The 23,147-nt window shown below is 32.4% G+C and overlaps 1 protein-coding gene across 1 annotated transcript in view; it reads left to right on the forward strand.

Annotated features, from left to right (window-relative positions):
- Positions 1 to 22,408, forward strand: part of LOC145278251 (RNA cytosine C(5)-methyltransferase NSUN2-like) — a 74,413-nt gene extending 52,005 nt beyond the window's left edge. Inside the window, exons 16-18 of the mRNA XM_080130540.1 lie at positions 832 to 912; positions 4,536 to 4,674; positions 22,170 to 22,408. Coding sequence (XP_079986666.1) covers positions 832 to 912; positions 4,536 to 4,674; positions 22,170 to 22,408 — 459 coding nt within the window. The remainder of the gene's footprint in view (positions 1 to 831; positions 913 to 4,535; positions 4,675 to 22,169) is intronic.
- Positions 22,409 to 23,147: the final 739 nt, after the last annotated feature.

Raw genomic sequence — 23,147 nt, forward strand, 5'->3', positions numbered from 1 at the left:
GGAATACGATGTTTTTCTGACCCCTAGTTATATTTGCCTCACCTTACAGTGTTATTTATAATGTTGTTTAATTATATACTTGTATATAATATATTGTACTGTATTTTGTTACTAATTTTTAATATGTACTGTATAAAATTTTGCTTAGGCCCCCACCATATGACGATTTCACCTTACGATCCTAACTCTGGAATGGATTAATGCTGTATCCCTGGGTTTTACTGTATCTCAAATATTGTACAGCTTTTGGTAGTGAAAAGTGATAGATTTAAGTTTTCAGTTTCTGCTCAACCTTCATTATATTCTTTTTTTTTTAATTTGATAAAAAAAATGAAACCGTTTTCCAGGAATAGTTTGCTTTGAAAAGAAGTGTTTGAGTTAGTGGTGGGATGGGTCTTTAAGGTCATCTCCTATGCAAATTCTTCACTCTAAATCAGAGTAGGTGAATAGGCTAAAAAATACCTGATTTGGGAGTCTTTGTATGTATTTGTTTATAATATTACACGAGTTCAGATCAACATGGGAGCTTCAGCTTGAAACCTAAGGTACCATGTTGGTAAGTTTCATTATATGTCCTGCTAGCTTGGCAGGCTCAAGGCATCTCTGTTTATATGTATAACAAGGCAAGGTCTTTGTTAACTATTCTTTACTGTGAATAACATTTCAAGAAATAGTAGGCAATTAATGAAGTACTCTTTTTCAAAACCAGTATTCAAGTATCAGTAAGTTTCATGGGATGTCTTGCTTGTTTCAAATTAAAATATAATTTTTTTTATTGTTTTCTCTTTTCCAATTCTCATATTATAACGATTCCAATTTCTTTCATTCCAGATCATAAATGTGGGCGTTAAAATGTTTGGTCGAAGCCCATCACCAATTGTACCTGATTGTGATTTCAGGATAAACCAAGAGGTATGCATGGGCCATTTTTTAGGCAAAATTTCTTTAATTTTAGCTATTTTTTCAATTTCTGTTTTATTCAACTTTTCTTTTTTTTTAAATCCAAATGTGCATAAGTTGTCTCATCTTTGTGATCACTATCACTTGAATAAAAAAAAATCATCAGAATTTTTAGTTCTTGTTTTGTGCAAAAACTGGAAATATTTGTAAAAAAAAATAGAAATGCATAAAATTTTACCATTTGGGTCATTTTCAGTACCGAGTAGGAGAAGGCAGAGTTTTCATTGATTTCTAATTAAATGTCCAAACGGCATAGTGATATGTTTTCATTTAATAAAAAACATATATGGGCTTGTTCTATTAAAATCCACATTAATTTGAAGAAGTGGTCAAAAAAAACAACTATATAACAAATAAATCTTACCAAATTCAAGATAAATTACGTTTCTACCTAACTGTATAAGTTTTTAGTGTTTTTATTTAATGTAAAATGTTTATTTGGCTTGAAAAACAAGTAATGTCCAGTGGTATACAAGCATAAGAAAAAAAAAAAAAATGACCGTGTAACAAATATGTTGTAGCTATTTTTTCTTTGTGCTCATGTACCGCTTGACATTACTTGTTTTTCGAGCCAAATAAACATTTTATATTAAGTAAAAACACTAAAAACTTATCCAGCTAGGTAAAAGAGTAACCTATCGTGCCTTTGGTAGCGTTTTATTAATATATATATATATATATATATATATATATATATATATATATATATATATAGTTTGTTTTTTTTGTCCACTTTTTCAAATCAATGTGGATTGTAAAACAAACCAAAACTGGACACTCACAGCTCGCACACATTCCCCACTGCTACTATATATAAAACCTGACAGCACTACTTGCACTAATACTCACACAATCCTCCTGAAGGTGTTTCCTCAGAAGATGAAAGGCAACACTGCGGCCAACTTTAAACTACACATGGAAATTATATATATTAAAAAAAAAAAATCATCATAAAAATTGAAAAAATAGAAAAAAAGATCTTATCAAATGAAGCTCTCTGTTGTCTTTAACGTTTGTTTTAACATATATATATATATATATATATATATATATATATAAAATAAATCGTTTTATATTTAACTTAATCATTTTTTATTTATTTTTTTTCCCCCCTCTCTCTCTTCCCTGATCTGTCTTATGTTTTTGTCTCTGAAGTAGAGTGAAAAGCATATCTTATTTTTCTTTTATTAATATTTTTGGAATCTTTTCTTTATTCCGTGTACACATTTTTATGAATTATTCCATGGATTTCTGCCTTTGGATTATTATGGACCATCTTCTTCCAAATATGGGATTTCCTGGGATTTTACTTGTACAAATGGAAATTCTGTTAACTTTCTTGAAGATTTACATTTGGATTTTACCATCACTGGATTTTTTATTTTCCACCAGACTATCCATGTGTAATCACCTTTTTCTTCACTATATTCCCTCTGCTTCACTTTTTTTGTTTTCAAGTAAGATCTTTGACTTACTTGTTGTTTCATCAAATACTTTTGCATGCAAAATCCGATCCCGCATGTTGCTAATTCCTACCCTCTGATGAGAAGGAAAGTATTTCTTCAAAACTCCACGGATTAAGGACTATCCATTTATCTAGTGTTTCCTTTTCAGATTAAATATGTTTTTAACTCATTTCAAAGTGTTTTTAACATATTTTATTAACTATTTGCTCATATATATATATATATATTACTGTTGGGACGATTAATCGAAATCAGAAAAATCAGAATATTTGGGGATATCAGATTCGGTATTGGAATCGGAAAAATTTGTGCCTATTTTCTGATGCCAAAATGATTCTTTTAATTATCTTTTTATTTGATTCTATTTAAAGCAAAATGTATAATTGCTGGTAATAATGATAAAATAGTAAATATTTATTGATTTTAAATAACCAGTAAAACTACGATTGATAGTTCACCCATTCCGCAAGTGTATTTTTACGCGTAGGAAAATATCAGCACATTCAGCATGTGTTTTTACGGTAATTAGGGAAAAATAACAATTTTATAGCTGAATATTTAGAGATTTATAGAGAATCGAAATCGGTAATTGTATCGGAATCAGGAAAAATATTGGAATCGTCCCATCACTAATATATATATATATATATATATATATATATAAGTAATTAGAAAGTGGATTCTGGGTTTACTTTTGTCATTCTTCTCTCACTTTCCTTATTTTGTCCTTTAGTCCTCACATTCCACAAACAGTATTTCTGATAAGCGAGAAAAGGTGGGAGAATCATTGTTTTTTTAAATTGGTTGTTGTTCTGAATGGTTGATGATCATCATGATAGTTTAACGCCCATTTATCATGTTAGCATGTCTTGGACAATATTTAGAAATTGACTGTCAAACTAACCTATCTCTGTCGAGGTCATTTCATAACCTGAAATGTGACAGATGATCTTTGGCAGTTGAGGCAAAATTTTTATAGACCAGATGCCCTTCCTGGCGCAAATTTGAAGTGATAGGACCAATGTTTTTATCAAGGCATCATCTTCATATGATTGCCAACAAAGGTTAAAGAGTGCTTCGCCTGCTCTAACTTGATATGTGATTTTGAGTCCTTTTGTGGTGTTCATCATTCGACTGTCACTTTATCCATCTCATTATCCTTGAGAGGCTTATGAATCCTTAGTTTTTTTTTTTTTTTGTTGTTTTTTGATTTTTGCTATTTTAAATTTAAAAAAAATAACACTGCTAAAGAAACACACTGTGTGTTTAAATCTATTGGAGGACCACGCCATAATAGGGTCAAATCGATTTCGAAATCTAGTGGGATGGGGGATGATCTCTTTTCTACAACTCACAGGAGAGACATTGCTAGACTTTTTCTACTTGATCATTATTTCCATGGAAACATTACTGCAAAACTGCTTCCTTGCTGATTACAAATTAGTACTCAATTGCTTCAATCTTTATAAAACATTCACAGCAAAAACTTGCCTTATTACCATAACGGAAAAACAAAGACTTTCCTTTTTTCCTCCATGTGCCTAGCATCAGGAGGACTTCCCATGAACAACACTTCTTTACAAGGGCTCCCTGCAACCATTACAGCAAGACTGATTCCCTGCTGATTACAACTTAGTTATCTTCAAATCCAATATCAACCAATTATTGTCATACACCTTCCCATAATTAAACATAGTCCTTACCACTGATCAATGTTAATACTCCCATAGTGTTCATCTTTTAGCTAACAATCATTCCGACTCATTAACTTTTACCCTCGTGTGACTATTGTCTTTGATAAGTAGTGATTCAGTTGTTGAAATATATGCTACCACCGGGCAACGGGCCCTGCTAGTGTGTGTGTGTGTGTGTATATATATATATATATATATATATATATATATATATATATATATGTAGTATCTTTGATTTTATTGGTATGTGGATATTTCTGAATTTTAATACATAAAAAATTTTGGTTAAAAAATATTAATTATATATATATAATTGACTAATGTTTCAATCTTGATCACTCATGGTTTATTGAATTAATTTCATGTTTTTATTTATTACGCATGATTTTCATTTTAATTCATTTTTGTATTTCAGGGTTTAATGTGTCTTCACCATTATTTCCCTACCCGCCGTGTAGACATTACCAAGGAGGATGTGATCACATTGTTAACTCAAGAAAATCCTTACCTCACCAACCTTGGAGATGTAGCTTTCCAACAGCTCTCGTCATTTGGTAAGAAGCTCAGCTATTTCAACAAGATATATTTTCATATTCCAAGTGTGCGTTTCTTTTTTTTTTTTTTTTTTTTTTCCATGTGATACTATTACCCCCCCCCCCAGTTTTAGGAGTAGAAATAAGTTTATCAGCAGAACAAAGGTATAGGAATTTGTTCACCAATGCACACAAAAGGAACTAAAATAGGATTGTTAATCAAGATGTGTCAGTGAACAAGAACAAAGGAGGTTAATATGTTTAGTTAACAATCAGTTTTAGGAATGGCAACAAGTTTTCTGGCAGATTACAACAGTTAGAATTTGCAGTGGTTGAAGGCATTGTCTAATCTGTGTCAATTGGTGGCTCGGAGATTCTTCAAGAGAGGTCGGATTGCCTGGAGTCAAAGCGAGTTGGGTAAGAGTTAGATCGAGCTGAGAAGAAAATTACTGGGAAATTATGTGACCAGACAGCTAGCAATGGACAGCAGTTGTTGTTTCTCCTTCTACGCTACATGAAGGCATCCCACACACACACAGAGCTTTACTGATTTACATCAAGTATTTATTAATACATGGCACAATCGTGTTGACACATTGGTTCCTGCTAAATCGCCAAAGTTAAGCAACGATGAGCCTGGCCAGTACCAGATGGGTGACCATTTGGGAAGGCTATATATATATATATATATATAATTATTAATATTTTTTAACCAAAATTTTTTAATATTAAAATTCAGAAATGTCCACATACCAATAAAATCAAAAATACTAATATATATATATATATATACTAGCAGGACCCGTTAACCACTGTTGCCCGGAAGGCTAGGTGCTGTATGTACTGCGTCGAGTTATTAGAAATTTCCAAGTTGGTATCTGGAGGCGCATTAATTCACTGGGAGAGATGTACTCCTAGTCTCAGTTAAGACATGCGTCTAGGAGAAGGTAACTCTGATGACGTCGGCAGCAGGATGTTGGAAAGCCATAGAGGAGGATGAATCTCTAGCAGATAAACGGTTCTATAGTATTAAGAGTTACGTTATTCGACTGCAGCTTTGCAGATGATCTAAGGACAACGGATAGGTGCAAACAGGAGAGTCTGATGCCACTGCGTTGGGGAAGGTAATGGCAATCCACCCCATGTATTCTGCCAAGTTCAAAATCATGTGATGTCTTCAGAGGAATCGGACCGAAGCCTGTGGAGGGCACTAACCATGATTTCATTTATTGCATGGACATGCCACGTTACTAGATAGATGTATTTGGTGTTGTTTTATTGTTGCATGATCACAAAGATGATCATCGGATTACACTCATCTTGATATTATTCTCATGTTTCGGCCTATAAAAAAAATCTGGAGACCATCTTCAGATGCATCTTGTAAAAGTTGGGAATTTATATGGAATTTGGAACTGAACTTGATTCCTAAGTTTGGAATAAAGTTTCCTGACTACAACCTGAAGAATATTGGAGCTTACATTGGCTGAAATATGGTGAGAATAACTTACCAAAATGGGAACAAATTATCCACATCTTAAAAAAAAAAAAAAACATCTGAAACATAAAACATTCATTGTTTTTTTCACGTAATGTATTTTTTTCACGTAATGTATTTTTTTCACGTAATGTATTTTTTTCACGTAATGTATGAACAGAAAGACTTTTTTTTTTGTTGTTACAAGCTTGGTTTGCATTATCATGGCCAGTCAACGACTTCTGTGGTTATTTAATACAATAACAAAATATTTTTAATGATTATAAAAACATTTGGATATTATGGAGGATTACCATACAGGGAGTAGATGGAGTTTCATGATGAAGGTAAATACATTTAAGGAAGAAAGTAGAGAGCAGCTCTGTTGGATAGAGGGAGCTTGTTGGTCCTGTACAGCAATTTTCTAGTGATGGTGTCACACACGAAACAGTTGCTTTCAGTTTGTCACGAGCCAGTATGGAAGTAGTAAGGATCAGAAAACTGTCAGAAGTGCATCATAATGTCTACTAGATACTATCCTCTAAGACAGGGTTTCCCAACCTTTTTCGGCAAACCCTCCTAGAACACTTTGATAGCTACTGCCGCTCCCCTCTCTACATGACTGTTATTTAACTCATAATACATTGCAAACGTACATATTAGTGATGAGACAATTCCAATATTTTTGCAGATTTCAATACAATTACCGATTCTGTTCTAAATTCCCGATTCTGAGTGCTTGTCTGAGCTTCAATCTATGGTCCCTCCCACACCAAGTTTTCACAAAAAGCACTTGTCTACATACAATCACTATTAACAAGTTTCCCTACTCTCTATCTAAACAAAGCTTCTTTTCTAGAACTGCCCACCTGTAGAACTCGGCTGCACTGGCATGCTTTCTAGCTAACTACAGCATGGTCGTCTTTAAGTCCAATGTAAACAAGTTTTTGATTTCTCACCCCCTTAAATAATCAAATTCTACCCAACTTCCACCACCATTGATCACTAAGCTGGTGTCTCAGTGGCCACTCATTAACTCTTATCCTGAAGTGGCGCTTTGGGCCTTGGTTAACCAGTGACTCCCTTATTCAAAAATTTCTGATTTCACTTAGTTTAAAATCTCTGAATATTTAGCTATAGAGTTTTTTTTTTTTGTTTTTTTTTATATCTTCAGGTTACCCAGAAACTTGTGTAATATGTGCGTATATTTTTGCAATTGTAAAAATACACTTGTGGGGCAAATGATCTATAGATTTTAGTTTCACTTGTAGTTTAAAAATCAATAAATATTTATCATTTTATTATTAGTTCCAGCAATGGAAGTTAACATTTAAGTGTATGTATGTATATATATATATATATATATATGTGTGTGTGTGTGTGTTTCCTATGTCATATAGTATATATTTTTCTCTTTACAGACCCAGGGAGCTGTATTTTTACTTATAAACCAACAGAAAAGTAAGTTATTTTCTCAATCTTGATTCATTGATTTTTGTACAGTCTCTCTCTCTCTCTTATATATAATGAACTGAACATTTTAACATGTTGAAAGAAAAATGGACATTATCTTGAAATTTTGAGTATAGACCTTTTGTCGTTTATTTGTATATGTTCTGTAGTTACATTGAGTTATATAAATTAAAGAAGGAATATAATTGAATAAGTATACTTTTCCTATAAACATATATATATGGGAAAAGTATACTTATTCAATTATATTTCTTCTTTAAGTTATATATATGCTGTTGTCTCCATCTTTAAGAAGGTAGACAAGGCAAACTGTGGGAACTACCGGGGCATTTCTCTCCTCTCTACCACAGGGAAAGCCCTAGCTCGGGTTTTGGCCAACAGGCTTACGCTCCTTGCAGAAACTATCCTTCCCGAGTCCCAAAGTGGCTTTCGCCCAAATAGAGGCACGATGGACATGATCTTCATTGCTTGTCAACTCCAAGAAAAGTGCAGGAGCAAAATTTACCATTATACATGGCTTTTATAGACCTTACTAAAGCCATTAACTCGGTGAACCGTCAAGCCCTTTAGCTGGTTCTTGCAAGGTTTGGATGCCCAGAGAGGTACATTCAGGTACTGAGACTGCTACATGACAATATGTCAGCTACAGTCCTCAGTAGTAGTGGAGATGAAACAGGGATGTGTCATTGCCCCAACCCTGTTCTCCATCTTCATTACTGTTATCCTCCATCTCACGGACAAACATCTTCCCCGTGGAGTTTGGATTATGTACAGAACTGACGGGCGACTTTTTAACATCAACAGATTCAGGGTCGAACGAACACCATATCCATTATGGAGCTACAGCATGCAGACGATAACGCCCTTGTAGCCCTCTCAGAAGAGGACCTACAGTGTACACTGGTTGCCTTCACGAGGGCGTACAAACAGCTAGGACTAACAATCAATATAAAAAAAACTCAAATCCTCCATCAATCACCACCAAACAGTACTCCAGTCTCACCCCCAAACTTTCCATACCTAGGCAGCATCCTATCATCAAAAGCCAACAAAGATGATGAACTATAACACCGTCTCAGCTGTGCCAGTGGGGCTTTCTCAAGGCTAAGGAAGAGAGTATTTGAGAACCGTGACCTGGCAAAGACCAAAATCATGGTATACAAAGCTGTCTTGCTGCCCACTCTTCTCTATGGATCGGAGACCTGGACCACATATGGGAGGCACGTAAAAACCCTGGAGACGTACCACCAAAGATGCCTCCGAAAAATCCTCAGAATCAGTTGGAAGAACCGACACACCAGCATCCTGAGTGAGGCTGACATTCCTACTATCACCGCTACTCTTGCTCAATGCCAGCTCAGATGGACTGGTCATGTTGTCCGAATGCCAGATCTTCCCCCCCCCCCCCCAAAAAAAAAACAGATTTTCTACTCTCAGCTTGTTGAGAGAAAGCGTGCCCAGGGTGGCCAAAAGATGAGGTATAAGGACAACATCAAAGTAAATTTAAAACGGTTTCACATGGACCTTGAGACATGGGAGGACGTGGCTGGGAGCAGGTTGGCATGGAGGAGCGCTGTCCACGAAGGTGCTGCGCTTTATAGCAGTGACCTAAATCAAGCTGCTGAGGATAAACGCAAGCACAGAAAGGACAGATTATCAACCAGACACACCCAACCCCACCCCACCACCACTACCTTTATCTGCCCAAATTGCACAAGAAAAATTGGGTCTAGGATTGGGCTCTATGCTCACCTGAGGACCCACAGAACCCACAACAGAGGACAGTCTTACTCTGACACGAGTGACCACCGATGATGATGATGATGATATATATGCATGTGTGTGTGTGAAGCAAATCTCTGAGTTAAAAAAAAGCGGGAGACCAGTACCCTCATTAAGCTGATCTGCAGTTTGACTTGTTGCTGGCTATCTTGCTCTTGCTTGTTGTTGGATGTCAATATTTTGAACCGAGAGAGAGAGATTTAGCTGTCGTACGAAGCTAAAACTCTGTAACACCATCAGGTATAGATACTCCCTCAGGCATTATATGTATCTATGTATGTTTATGTACATGTGTGTGTATATGTATGTGTATGTATATTGGCATGTGTATTTATACATGTGTGTATGCATGTAGATGTATGCATATATATGTGTATGAGTATATATTTATGTATGTATATGTAGGTAAGTGTATGTATATATGTATGTGCGTATGTGTACGTATGGGTATATGTATGTATGTATTTGTTTTGTGTATGTATGTATGTATATCTGTATGTATGCATGTGTGTCTGTATATGTATGTATGTGTATTATTCCTGGTGTATGTATATATGTGTGTATGTTTACAGATATGTATGTGTAGATATGTATATTTGCGTTTATATATATGTATGTATGCCAATGACCGTCTTGTGTATGTTTATGTATGTATAAGTATGTCTATGTATGCATATATGTAACGTATATGTATGTATGCATATATGTGGGTTATTTGTATGTGTATATATGTGTGTATGTATATATATATATGTATATATACCAGTGACAGTCTTCAGTGTCATGTCTGCTTGTGCGTGTGAATTTTGCTGTCAGGACTAAAGTCATTTTTGGCTCATGGACTTTCAGTACCTGAGGGAGTGGCACTCGTCTGACAAGACGTTGCAATCATCATCATCATCATATATATATATATATATATATATATATATACTCATGAGTTTTCAAAAAAACGAAACTTCCATCAGTGATTAGCATACAAGTCAAGCTATATATTATACTAGCATGGGTGCCCGGCGTTGCCCGGGTGTTTGGAGGTGTATGCTGAGCAAAAAAAAGGGGGCAATTTTTTAAACTTTGACCCCTATTATGACCCCTGAAAATTTATTGTTTTGGGCTCAAATCAAGTTATTAAGTTAGATTCATGTCCACGGAAGCTATATCTAAAATTTAAAGTGTGTAGACCCAAAATTGTCGGAGAAGTTTGGTAGAGTTCTCAAAGCTCAAATTGTTGAACTTTGACCCCTTAATCGCCAAATTTCTGGCTAAAAACCGATCACATAGATTTTTCCAAATCTCAGTACCCTGTATATCAAATTTCGAGTCTGTAGACTAAAAATTGACAGAGTTATTTCGTAGGGAAATGGACACACACACACACACACACACACACACACACTTTCACTTTTATAGATATATAGATTTAAAATTTGAGTCTGACAGAATGACAAAATTATATTGCAAACCGATATATTAAACAAACGAACTTCAAAGAGACAAATGAACACATAAGTAAAAACAATTTGTATTATAAAACATTTATTATTCCACGTCTTTTTTTTACAGACCTGACGACTGAGGTTCGCTCTTAATAAAAATTGTTTTTTATAGTCTTAATTTTGACTTCCTTTTTCATAAAAAACTAAAAAAAAAATCAAGAAAGAAAAGAAATTTAATTTTATTTTTTCATTAATTTCTTTCTGTGCAAAGCAATTCTTTCAAACTTACTCTGTTTCCAAAATGTTTTTATTTTATTCCCCTCCCCCTTCATTCATTTTCCTCCGCATCCTGGCAAGATTACTGTACACATAGATTCGAAAAAATAGTCAAAAACAAATATATAAATAAATGTTATCAAAGGCAAGATAAGTTACTTTTCTACCTAACTGGATATCTTTTTTGTGTTTTTATTCAATGTAATATATTTATTCAGCTCGAAAAACATACAGTGTTTACCGATGTGTTGGAAAATTCAAGATGGCGTCTCACACCCTCTTTAACACCGTAAGTTTGGGAAAAGGTGTTATAAATAAAAAACTATACAAAATACTATTAAAAACCCGCCGAATATATGTCAACCTATGTCACGGTAACATATATTGAGCGAGTTTTTAACAGTATTTTAACAGGGCACATCGTAAAAACTGACCCATTAATTTTCCTGAAGTAAAAACTATATAGTTTTTAAACTTTTAAAACTGTACATTATAAAAAGAAAACTGTTCGAGTGATTTTTTTTTTTTTTTTTTTTTTTTTACATGGGTGTCACCACTTATCAAGGCCCAGAGGCCACTCAAGGATAAGGGTTAATAGGTATACATTAGTCATTGTGATTTTAGCATAGTAAACAGTGGGAATTTTGTAACTTGGATTACTTGAAAAAGAAAACTGTTCGAATGATTGAAAATGAAAACAAAATAACAATGTAAATATATTGATAAGAAAAAAAAACAAAAACAAACGAAGTTTCCGTTTCAGGAACCCGAGTTTAATTTTATGTCGTAATCATTCAACTCGTTAGCGGTTTTATTCAGCGATTAGGGATAACCATACGACATATCTAATTACCAAAGCGATTTTTTTTAAATTTTTTTTTTTTATTATTAAAACTAAACCTGTTTAGTTTTAATGAACCAATTTTTTTAAAGCCAACACTTTAGTTATTTTGAGAGCGTGCAACTGCACCCGAAAGGTTGATTAGGAAACTCCAAATCCTTTTATGACTCGGAAAAAAAAGGGCTTTTTATCGGCTTAAATGATAAACTAATGTTAAATATTAGTATTTGCCATCGATTCTGAAATAAAATGAAATCCTGACATTGTGATCATTTTTGCAGGTGTTATGTGCCAAATATTGAAATAAGAATGTTTAAATTCAATTATTGTAATTTAAGTCTTTAATTTTAAAGTCGATTTTATTTATAAAATATCTTTTTAGAAATCAATCTCAAAAACAATCTGAACAATAAATCTCTTTTGTTATGGCTAAGTTTTTGTCAAGGGTAGAAATTATAATAGACAAGTATTCATCCATGATGACATTTTACCGATTTCCTGGTTTACAGGTATTCTTGCTAAATTTCTTCGAAAGAATTGACATAAACAATACTTCAACTAAATACGTATATTTCATGCAATAATGACTTTTATTTCTTCTGACTTTTCCTAAACTAAACATAAAACATCGGTTAGGGTTAGTTTAACATTCTGTAAAAGTACCTTCCGTTTTTTTTTTGTTTGTTTTTTTATTTTGTACTTCTGCAGAGAAGGTAAAAAACCGATAAAAACTGGATATATTTTTCGTGTTTTTATTCAATTTAACATGTTTATTCAGCTCGAAAAGAATACAGTGTTTACCGATGTGTTGGAAAATTCAAGATGGCGTCTCACACATTCTTTAACACCGTAAGTTTGGGAAAAGGTGTTATAAATAAAAAACTATACAAAATACTATTAAAAACCCGCCGAATATATGTCAACCTATGTCACGGTAACATATATTGAGCGAGTTTTTAACAGTATTTTAACCGGTTTTTTATTTATTACACCTTTTTCCAAACTTACCGTGTTAAAGAGAGAATCGGCCGCCATCTTGAATTTTCCAATACATCGGTAAACACTGTATGCTTTTCGAGCTGATTAAACATGTTAAATTGAATAAAAACACGAAAAATTTGCCTTTGATAACATTTATTTGTTATATATTTGTTTTTTGGCAACTTATTCGAATCTAATTTAAGACCACGAGTGAAATGAGAAAAAGAAGTCAGCGGGTTTGGTTGCCATAACAACGTGACGGTAGTGAACGTGTGTGTGTGCGTGTGTGCGCGTATTTCGTGTAGTTTAGTTTCGCATAATAGTTTCGTATTTTTTTAATTTTTAAATAACAAGTTATTAAAAAATTAAACCCTTCCAAGATGGACAATAAATAAAGCCATAATATTTTATGGTAAAGGTAAGAGCGTAGAAACGATTGTTTTTTAGGAGATGTGATTATTGGATTAACCAATCAGAAATCGTCTGTGGCACACACATCTCTGTTTTTATAGATATATAGATTAGCTGTGCTTATTGGTGTATGTCAAGATAAGACAAAAGCCAAAACATTGTTGCATATATATTTTAAGTAAATAGTGTAATTGTAGAGAACATGAACCACTCTCTCCACCAGGCAAGTAATGACAACAAATGCATAATGTGTGCTACATGATGCCTATAACAACTATCCCCCCCCCCTTTTTTTTTTTGCATAATCTCACTTTGCTTGCCACATTGTCAAACCTTGGTTTGGTGTAAAATTTGGTACTTGTCCAAAATTCCCCCATATTAAAAAACAAAAATATGGAAAAATTTGTATGACTTATGTACCTGTGACAGAAAAAAAATATTGCATTCCAAAAATCATGTAAATTGGTTGAGTAATTTTATTTTTATAAAGAAAATCATTTTTAAGCAAATTTCAGTTTTTCCAATGCCTCCATGATGGTGTTGCAATATTGTTGCTGTTCGTTTAGCCGAAAAAACTGGATTTTCTTAAAAAAATAAAATTACTTGATCAATTAATGTGATTTTTGGTGTATGATATTTTCTTTCTGTCACAAGTACATACACTATAAAGATTTTTCTTTATTTTTGTTTTTTAATATAGGGAAAATTCTGGACAAGCACCTAACGTTTTAGTTTTAAAGGAGTTTTTTTTTTTTTTTTCAGGAACAGGTCTAGGTCTAAAATTAAATAACCCATTTGTCATTCTCATAAAATATAGTTTTTTTTAAGTGAATTACGTTTTTCTAATACGTTAATCCTGAGCTATGGCAGCATTCACAATGATGGATTTTGTCTCAACTCTAGTTGATATAATCACAGGCTTGATCCAGATGAAGGATTTTTTTTTTTTTACAAAGTAGTCACCACTTATCAAGGTCAAAAAGCCACTCGAGAATAAAGGGTTGATGAATTTAAGGTGGTAGTGTAGTAATCATTAATGATATAGATTGTGAAAAATTTGGATTATTTAAGGGGACAGCTCAACAAGAACTTGTTTGTATTTTACTTCATGGCTACCATATTGTAATCAATGTTCCATTTGAAATCTTGATCAGTGGAAACATTTCCAAATTTAATAAAATACACTTGGAGAAGATTGAAGGTTACATCAAGCAAAACGTGAAAATGAAATCCCAAGATGAGAACAGTAATCAGAAGAATTCAAATAATATAGATATTATTCTAGATGTGGCCTACAAAATTTTCCTGGGTCTCATTAAAATGACAACCTGTGCATCATGGAGACTCACTGCAATAAAAACTTCTTTGCATGACTGTATCTAATTATTTTTTATACTTTATACCAAAACAATAATTTAAAAGTTTGATATGCAAGCTATTATTTGACTGTCATCTTAATTTGGTTTGTTTCAAAAAAACTTTTTCTTTTTAAGAAATCCAGATCCCGACTGCGAAATGATATTCTGTGGATGGAAGGGCAAAATGTCTGTGCGCTCTTTTGTTGGAAAACATGCACGTTCGCATTATTTGCGACTGTGTGGAGTTGAACTTGAAAATATACGTAAGTTATCCAGTTTTTTTTTTTTTTCATCTCTGATCCTAGTTAGTTGATTTAATCATGTGACATAGAAATATTTATTAGATCAAAATTTTAGACCCCCCCCCCCCCTCCTCATGTGCTTCTGAAGATGGCCAGATGCAACCCAAGGTTGAGGAAAATGGATTCATAGTTAATTTTAATAAAGTATATTTTAAGATGAAGAGGCCACGGTGAGATATTTTAAAAATCTAATCGGAATATGATCCCTGAAAGTTGGGATATTCTATTTATAAACGCTGCCGATTAGAACTGACGAATCAAATTGAATCACATTCTGCTATCAACCAATCAGAAACAAGAATTGCTCCATAAAAATTGAATCTTTTAGCATTCCAGCACATAATTTCTTTCGTGTTAATACGAGAAGGATCTTTTGCTTTTTGGCTGCAAAATTATAAAGTCCAGAACCTGTACAGAACAGCTACCCACTGGAATATCTTCATCTCCAGGACTTGTATAAAATAACTATCCATCGGAAACTCTTCTGAAATTAAGCATGTTTCCAATTCAAGAGGTTATGAACTCGGCGTAAGACTTTGATGGATCAGAATCAAAATTCGAATTGTGGCAATTGAAATTTTTAGGATATTTACGAATCCAAAAGTTACATAAGGTAATTCAAACACAACCTAAAAACAGAAATGACCCTGAGTTTATTGAAAAGAATACTGGTAAGGCAAGAAGCCTTAGACAATGGCTGTAAAGCCTTGAACATTTGAACATAATAAGGAAAACCCCAAATTATCTCTTTATATACTGAACTGACATCTCTAAAATGTTTGGAAGCCAAGACAATTACAGATTATATTATAAGAACTAAAACAACAGCAAATTCATTAAAAACGTCTAGCAAAGTTATTGGTGGCAGTCTGGTAATCTCTATTGTCCTTAAAGGGTTGCCGAGTGATTTTAAGCTGTTTGCCACCGTGAGAACTCACAAAGAAAAACCTGTGACTTTTAGTCAATTCAAGGTAGCGCTTAGGAGTTATGAGGAAACTGCTAAAATGATCACAGAAAAAAATGAATCTACAAATATCATGAAATTTAAAAATGCACACATAAAAATACCAAAATTAAATTATACCTTTACCTCGAATAAAAACTGCAACTTTTCCAAAAACAATTTTTCTTCTAAGAAAAGGACAAACGTCATTTGCTATAATTGTGGGCAACGCAATCACAAGAGTTTCCAATGTAGACACAAAAATTTCAAAGGGGACTCCATTAAAAATGTGGGGAGCTCCATTAGTGGACATACATTTTTATTTTCATGTATGTTTAACACTTCAACAAACTAACAACTTTCTTGTCGATTGTGGGGCAACGGCGCATATAATTATGAAGGAATCGGATTTTATCAATTTTGATCCCAACTTTAACCCTCAGTCACTTTGTAGAGCTAGCCGACTGCAGTCGAATAAATTATATCATTTTGGCGATGCTAAAATTTTGCTAAGGAATAATAATGGTGAACTTTGTTTCTGTATTCTGAAAAACGCTCTTCCAATCCTGAAATTTAAACAAAATATATTTTCTGTACAAGCCGCCACTAAACAAGGTGCAAATATAGAAATCAAAATTGATGTACCTAAATGAACTGTATTCAACATTAAAGAAAATGGAAGACTATATCATTTAAACAGCATAGTCCCATCAAAAACCGCTTGCCATGATTCACAAACCTGGCATAAAATTCTTGGGCACTGCAAGATTCCAGATATCAAAAAGTTGCTGAATTCAACTGACGAAATGAAAATAAAAACTTGACAAACTGCAACGTTTGTACAAAAGGTTAAATGGCAAAGTATTAAAACAAGATGCCAGACAAGAAGGCTACGAAAATCCTATCACTAATACATTGCGACTTGAACGGTCTCGTGGAACCGATGGGCAGAGAAAACTTCAGGTATGCATTAAATTTTGTAGAAAGTTATTTCGGTTTAATATTTTTTAAAGAAAAAACCTGATACCTTGCTAGCAACTAAAAATTAATTAGCTGACATGGCACCCTATGGTGCAATAAAGAGTATCCGCTCTGACAATGGTACAGAACTCACTAATAAAGACTTTGAACTTTTATTAATTACCCATCGTATCAAGCATGAAAAATCAGCCCCTAATTCACCTCACAGAAAAGGAACTGCAGAAAAGTCATGGCGGACACTTTTTAAAATGGCAAGATGTCTTAAACTCCCCAAAAACCTCTGGATGTATACACTCAAGATTGCTGCATATATGCACAACCAGTCCTTTAACAAAAGACTATCTAGAACCCCATATGAAGCTTTCTGCGTAGAAAGCCAAATTTAAGCAGAATGCATGTATTTGGTTCAACTTGCTTCACATTTATAAATAAGAAAAGTAAATTAAATATCAAAACCGGTTGAGGTATATTCTATGGGTATGACAAAAACAACCCAGCCTACTTAATATTTTTTCCAGACAAAAGTAAAATAAAAAGAATTTGATGTGTAAAATTCAGACATGTTTAAATTCAAATAAATAAATCCATCATGTGAATAGGATGAATTAATATTTCCCCAAATTCATGAAACAAGTGACAACAATGAAGTCACTGACGATGAGGACCAAAGTATTAATAATGATGACAATGATGATGCTGATGTTAAAGTCGAAAATTCATCAGAATGTTACCCAAAAAGAAGTAGAAAACAACCCGATTTTTTTTTTGTGTGGTCGACAATTTGGAAGACTATCAAGTCGACTATTGCTATTCCATGGATAAAAGCCAAAAAGCTTTAATGAAGCAATTAATTCAGAACATTGTCAGCAATGGAAAGTAAAATAGATGCTTTAATAGAAAGTAGTATCTATTCGGTAGTACCTCTCTCAAAGGATAAACACATCATTTCTTCTCGATGGGTCTTTACAAAAAAGACTACAGTGTCAGGCGTTGAACAGTACAAGGCGAGATTTGTAGCTGAGGGATATTTTCAGATTTATGCTATAGAATATTTTTCTACGTTTGTACTGACTACAAACCTAATCGCAATCAGAATTTTATTGCAAATCGCATCACAATATCACCTTAACATCCATCAAATGGATGTAAAAAATGCTTATTTAAATGCCCCGCTAGACTGTGAAATTTATATTACTCCTTCAGAGGGATTCATAATGAAAAATAAAAATTGCGTGTGGAGGCTTAACAAATCACTGTATGGTCTAAGACAGAGTGGTCGAATTTGGATTACAGTATTTCATGATTATTTGATTGAACAACAATTCAAACAATGCCCAGTGAACCCCGGTTTGTATATCCAGAACAAAGACAATAAATTACTGATTTTAGTTTTATGGGTTGATGACATTTTAATTGCATCAAATTGTGACATGTTAACCAATGTTAAGAACAGATTAAATATAAAAAAAATTCAAAATGACCGATTTTGGCCAGATATGGTTTCTGGGCATACAATTTACTCATGAAAAAGGAATTATTAGAATGGATCAATCAAAGTACATTGATAAAATCCTATTAAAGTTTGGAATGCAAGAAACGCTCTACACCAGTCAAAAATAATATCAATAAAAATACAGACACAGGATCTGAAATAATTGACGATAAACTATACCGAGAGATAATAGGAAGCCTTATACACTTAAAGCTACGAAACCTGACATATGTTACACAGTAAAAAAAAACTATCACAAAAATTATCAAGACTGACCATGAAGGATTTAAACAGAGCTAAACAAATCCTTTATTTAAAAGTAACTAAGGAACAGCATTTAGTATTCAGAAAATCAACAAGACTCCTAAAATTAGAAGGGTTTCCAGATTCAGATTGCAGAAATGAAAATCGAAAAAGTATAACTGGACATTGTTTTTAGACTATCAATTATTGGGCATATTATTTCATGGAGATCTAAAAAAACAGCAGATTGTATCTTTTTCTACATGTGAAGTGGAATTTATAGTGCCTACACATTCTGCACAAGAAGTGCTATACCTGGAAAGTTATTTTAAAGACTGTTTTGAAAGCAGAATTAACTGAAACTTCCATAGTAATTCATTGTGATGATCAAGTCAGCACAGACTTAGCGCTGAACAGTAATTCACAAAAAAAATCTAAGCATATAAATATTAAATATCACTTTATAAGAAATAAAGTAAAAAAAGAATCCACTATTGCAAATTACATAGCATCAGAACAAAATATCGAAGATATATTTACAAAACCAGTGACAAAAATAAAGTTTAAACATTTTGCCTCTAAACTTGTTGGAATTTGACTTTAAATAACTTTTCACAAGCTCAGATATATCTAAAAAAATATTGTTCTGAGCAAGACGTTAAAACTGCATCCATTTTGTTTGTATTTACACTTTTAACATACTAATGCCTACAAATGTTAAACTTTTACTAAAAAATAAAATTAAAAAATAAATGGAAAAAAAATCACTTTTTTGAAAACATTTTCTTTGTATTTTTTGTTACACATTTTTACATGCTTATTTCAGGGTGCACATGAATTAAAAATTTACTTTTATTTTATGCACAATACTCCTTTTCTAATATAATTTTGTGCACAATACTCCTTTTCTAATATAATTTTGTGCACAATACTCCTTTTCTAATATAATTTTGTGCACAATACTCCTTTTCTAATATAATTTTGTGCACAATACTCCTTTTCTAATATAATTTTGTGCACAATACTCCTTTTCTAATATAATTTTGTGCACAATACTCCTTTTCTAATATAATTTTGTACACAATACTCCTTTTTTAATATAATTTTGTGCACAATACTCCTTTTTTAATATAATTTTGTGCACAATACTCCTTTTCTAATATAATTTTGTGCACAATACTCCTTTTCTAATATAATTTTGTGCACAATACTCCTTTTCTAATATAATTTTGTGCACAATACTCCTTTTCTAATATAATTTTGTGCACAATACTCCTTTTCTAATATAATTATGTGCACAATACTCCTTTTCTAATATAATTATGTGCACAATACTCCTTTTCTAATATAATTTTGTGCACAATACTCCTTTTTTAATATAATTTTGTGCACAATACTCCTTTTTTAATATAATTTTGTGCACAATACTCCTTTTCTAATATAATTTTGTGCACAATACTCCTTTTCTAATATAATTTTGTGCACAATACTCCTTTTCTAATATAATTTTGTGCACAATACTCCTTTTCTAATATAATTTTGTGCACAATACTCCTTTTCTAATATAATTTTGTGCACAATACTCCTTTTCTAATATAATTTTGTACACAATACTCCTTTTCTAATATTTTGTGCACAATACTCCTTTCCTAATTTACTGAAAATTTAAAAAGTCTTTCCTATTTTCTCTTTTTGCTTTGTTTTAATTTTACTTAACAAAAAAAAAAAAAATACTTGTTTACAGATACATATTACATCTGTATGTGTGTGTGTGTGTGTGTTTTAACAAAAAAAAATAAATAAGGTCCAAATCCAACAAAGTCAGTCGACCAATAAATACTTTTTTAACAGATTCATATTAGATGTGTGCGTGTGTGTGTGTGTGTGTGTGTGTGTGTGTGTGTGTGTGTGTATATATATGTGTATGTATATTCTGATGAGTTAAGGGCATAATAGATTCACTGGTTAATATATTATTAAGTGATTGATTTTGCGCTACGAAATAGATACTGTCAAGAATTGTATAAGTCAACTGAATTAAAGGAATAAATTATAAGATGGTCAACATCATTAATTTTGGAATATAACTTTTTGTCATTTATTCTCTATATTGCTCTGTAATTACATTGAGCTTATATAAGGATTGATATATAATAAGAAAATATATTTCTACATAAGTATATATACACTAGCTGACCGCACAATACGCTTAAACATGATATTTTAATTTATGCAGATTGCGTATGTATTATTATAGAATCAATCCTCTAGTGATTATTATATATTACGAGGAAAAATTTGCTCAGTGGACTAATTCGCAGAAAAAAATCTTTAAATATGTCGTTCATCAAATTCCCTCTGTGTTTGTTTACAATATCATGTCAGCTGATATTTGGGCTTGATGAAGATGAATGCCCTGGAAAAGTCATGTCTGATTAATGTTTAGTTTTAAAATATGCAAACGAAGAAATGATTTGCAGTGATTTGAAATGGTACCTCTTTTATCGTAAATTGAAACTCATTAATAAGAAAAAATAAAAATAAAATAGTGAGGTACACCTGGGCTTGAACAGGTCATTAGATCTGAAGTCGAATACTTTATCACTAAGCTATATTTTCAGATGACAATAAATTTGTTTTGTTTTTTTTTTAGAAGAAGAAATGATTTGCTGAGATTTTATTTCCTTTGGCCAGTGTAATGTAAAATATTTTTTTTTTTTTTTTTTTTTTTTTTTTTTTTTTTTTTACATGGAAGTCACCACTTATCAAAGCCCGGAAGCCACTCAGGGATAAGGGTTAAATGAATCAACAGAATCAATATTTATACATTGTTACTTATTTTATCTCCATTTTTGTTACGTCAGATTGTTATCTCCCTAACTTTTAACCATTATTACAAAATATACACCCATTGAAACACAAAAGTTAAACTTTAGAAACTTCCAAAATTTACCTAAAATTTTAAATAAAACGTTAATTTTCATATCTTCATGCGTGCACAGATAAAACGGTACATTTTTTTTGCTATAAAATAGACAAATATGCATGAAAGGTAGAAACGAAAATTCCTCATAAATAATAAAAAAAATTCCAACATAGTGAAGTGAAGAGCAGAAGAGTTGGTAGAAGTAGTTGTTGGCAAGTAGAAATGTTCAGATTCTTTCATAAGTTGATGGACCCTGGCAGCCACGGAGAGCAAAGTAACAACCATCCCGAACTAATAATAATAATTAAAATATAATATGCATATTTTACAACCAAGCAATGCCAGCCAGCCTGCTAGTATGTATTTATGTGTGTGTGTGTGTGTATATGTATATATATATATATATATATATATATATACACACACACATATATATATATATATATAGATATATATATATACACACACACATATATATATATATATACACACACACATATATATATATATATATACACACACAAAAATATTCAGTTTTTTTTTTTTCTATTTCTCTTTTTTTATTGCTGTTCTTTATTTTTAAAATTGTAGAAAAAACGTCCACTGCAAACAAAATGGTGAAAGAAAAAGATGAGGGCAAGGATGCTGATGATTGCATCAAAATGGACAGTGAAGAAGATGGAAAAGATGTTGATGGTTGCATTAAGATGGACAGTGATGGTGAAGAAGAAAACTCCCAAGCAAAAAACCATGAAGAATCCTCAACGAAATCTGAAAATTGTGATGCAAAACAAGAAACGGCAAAGGAAGGAGACGAACCCATGAAATGAAACATTTTGCTACGGTTTTTCTGTGATATCACAATAAAAGAAAAGCTTTCATTTGCAGTCGTGTGTCTGCCTTATCGATCATCACCAGCTATGCGTATAAAATAGCAAAACATGTCCAACATTAGACACTTGTACAGTTTAATCAAGACATAAAAAAATGAAAATATCGGAAAAAGGTTATACTGTACATATCCATTTTGGACTGAAGATCTCCGAAAAAAATTTCACTTAATTTGATCGAGTAGTTTTTTGGATTTTATTTTTTACAGTGTGTTGAAGGTAGACATCTTTGAATTTTTTTTTAACACACCACCGGGAAATAACTCAATTTAAAGTGCTGACACTCCCTCCCCATCTTTAATACTACCTTTTTTTTTTTTTTCCTAAAAATCAAACATTTTACTCAGTATTATAGCAAATTGTTTTTCCGCTGTAAAAAAAAAAAAAACAATTAAATACTTGATGAAATTAAGTGAATTTTTTTTTTTTCGGAGAACTTCATTCCATAACGGATACATACAATTTAAACTTTTTTTTTTCAATATTTTCATTTTTTAATGTCTTGATTAAACTGTACAAATACACAACAATCTTTCTTTCTTCTAATCTAATTAATAATGTATTTTATTAACTCTCTTTGTTACAAATAAAATACATCTTTCAAGCTAGCGCAATGATGTAGATGTGTTTATCTAAAGAATCTGGTGCAGAGATAGTTTTAGAGATAACCTGGGTTTAT

The sequence above is a fragment of the Euprymna scolopes genome, chromosome 6 (genome assembly GCF_053919585.1).
Source record: "Euprymna scolopes isolate OS-2025 chromosome 6, ASM5391958v1, whole genome shotgun sequence".
Lineage (NCBI taxonomy): Eukaryota > Metazoa > Mollusca > Cephalopoda > Sepiida > Sepiolidae > Euprymna > Euprymna scolopes.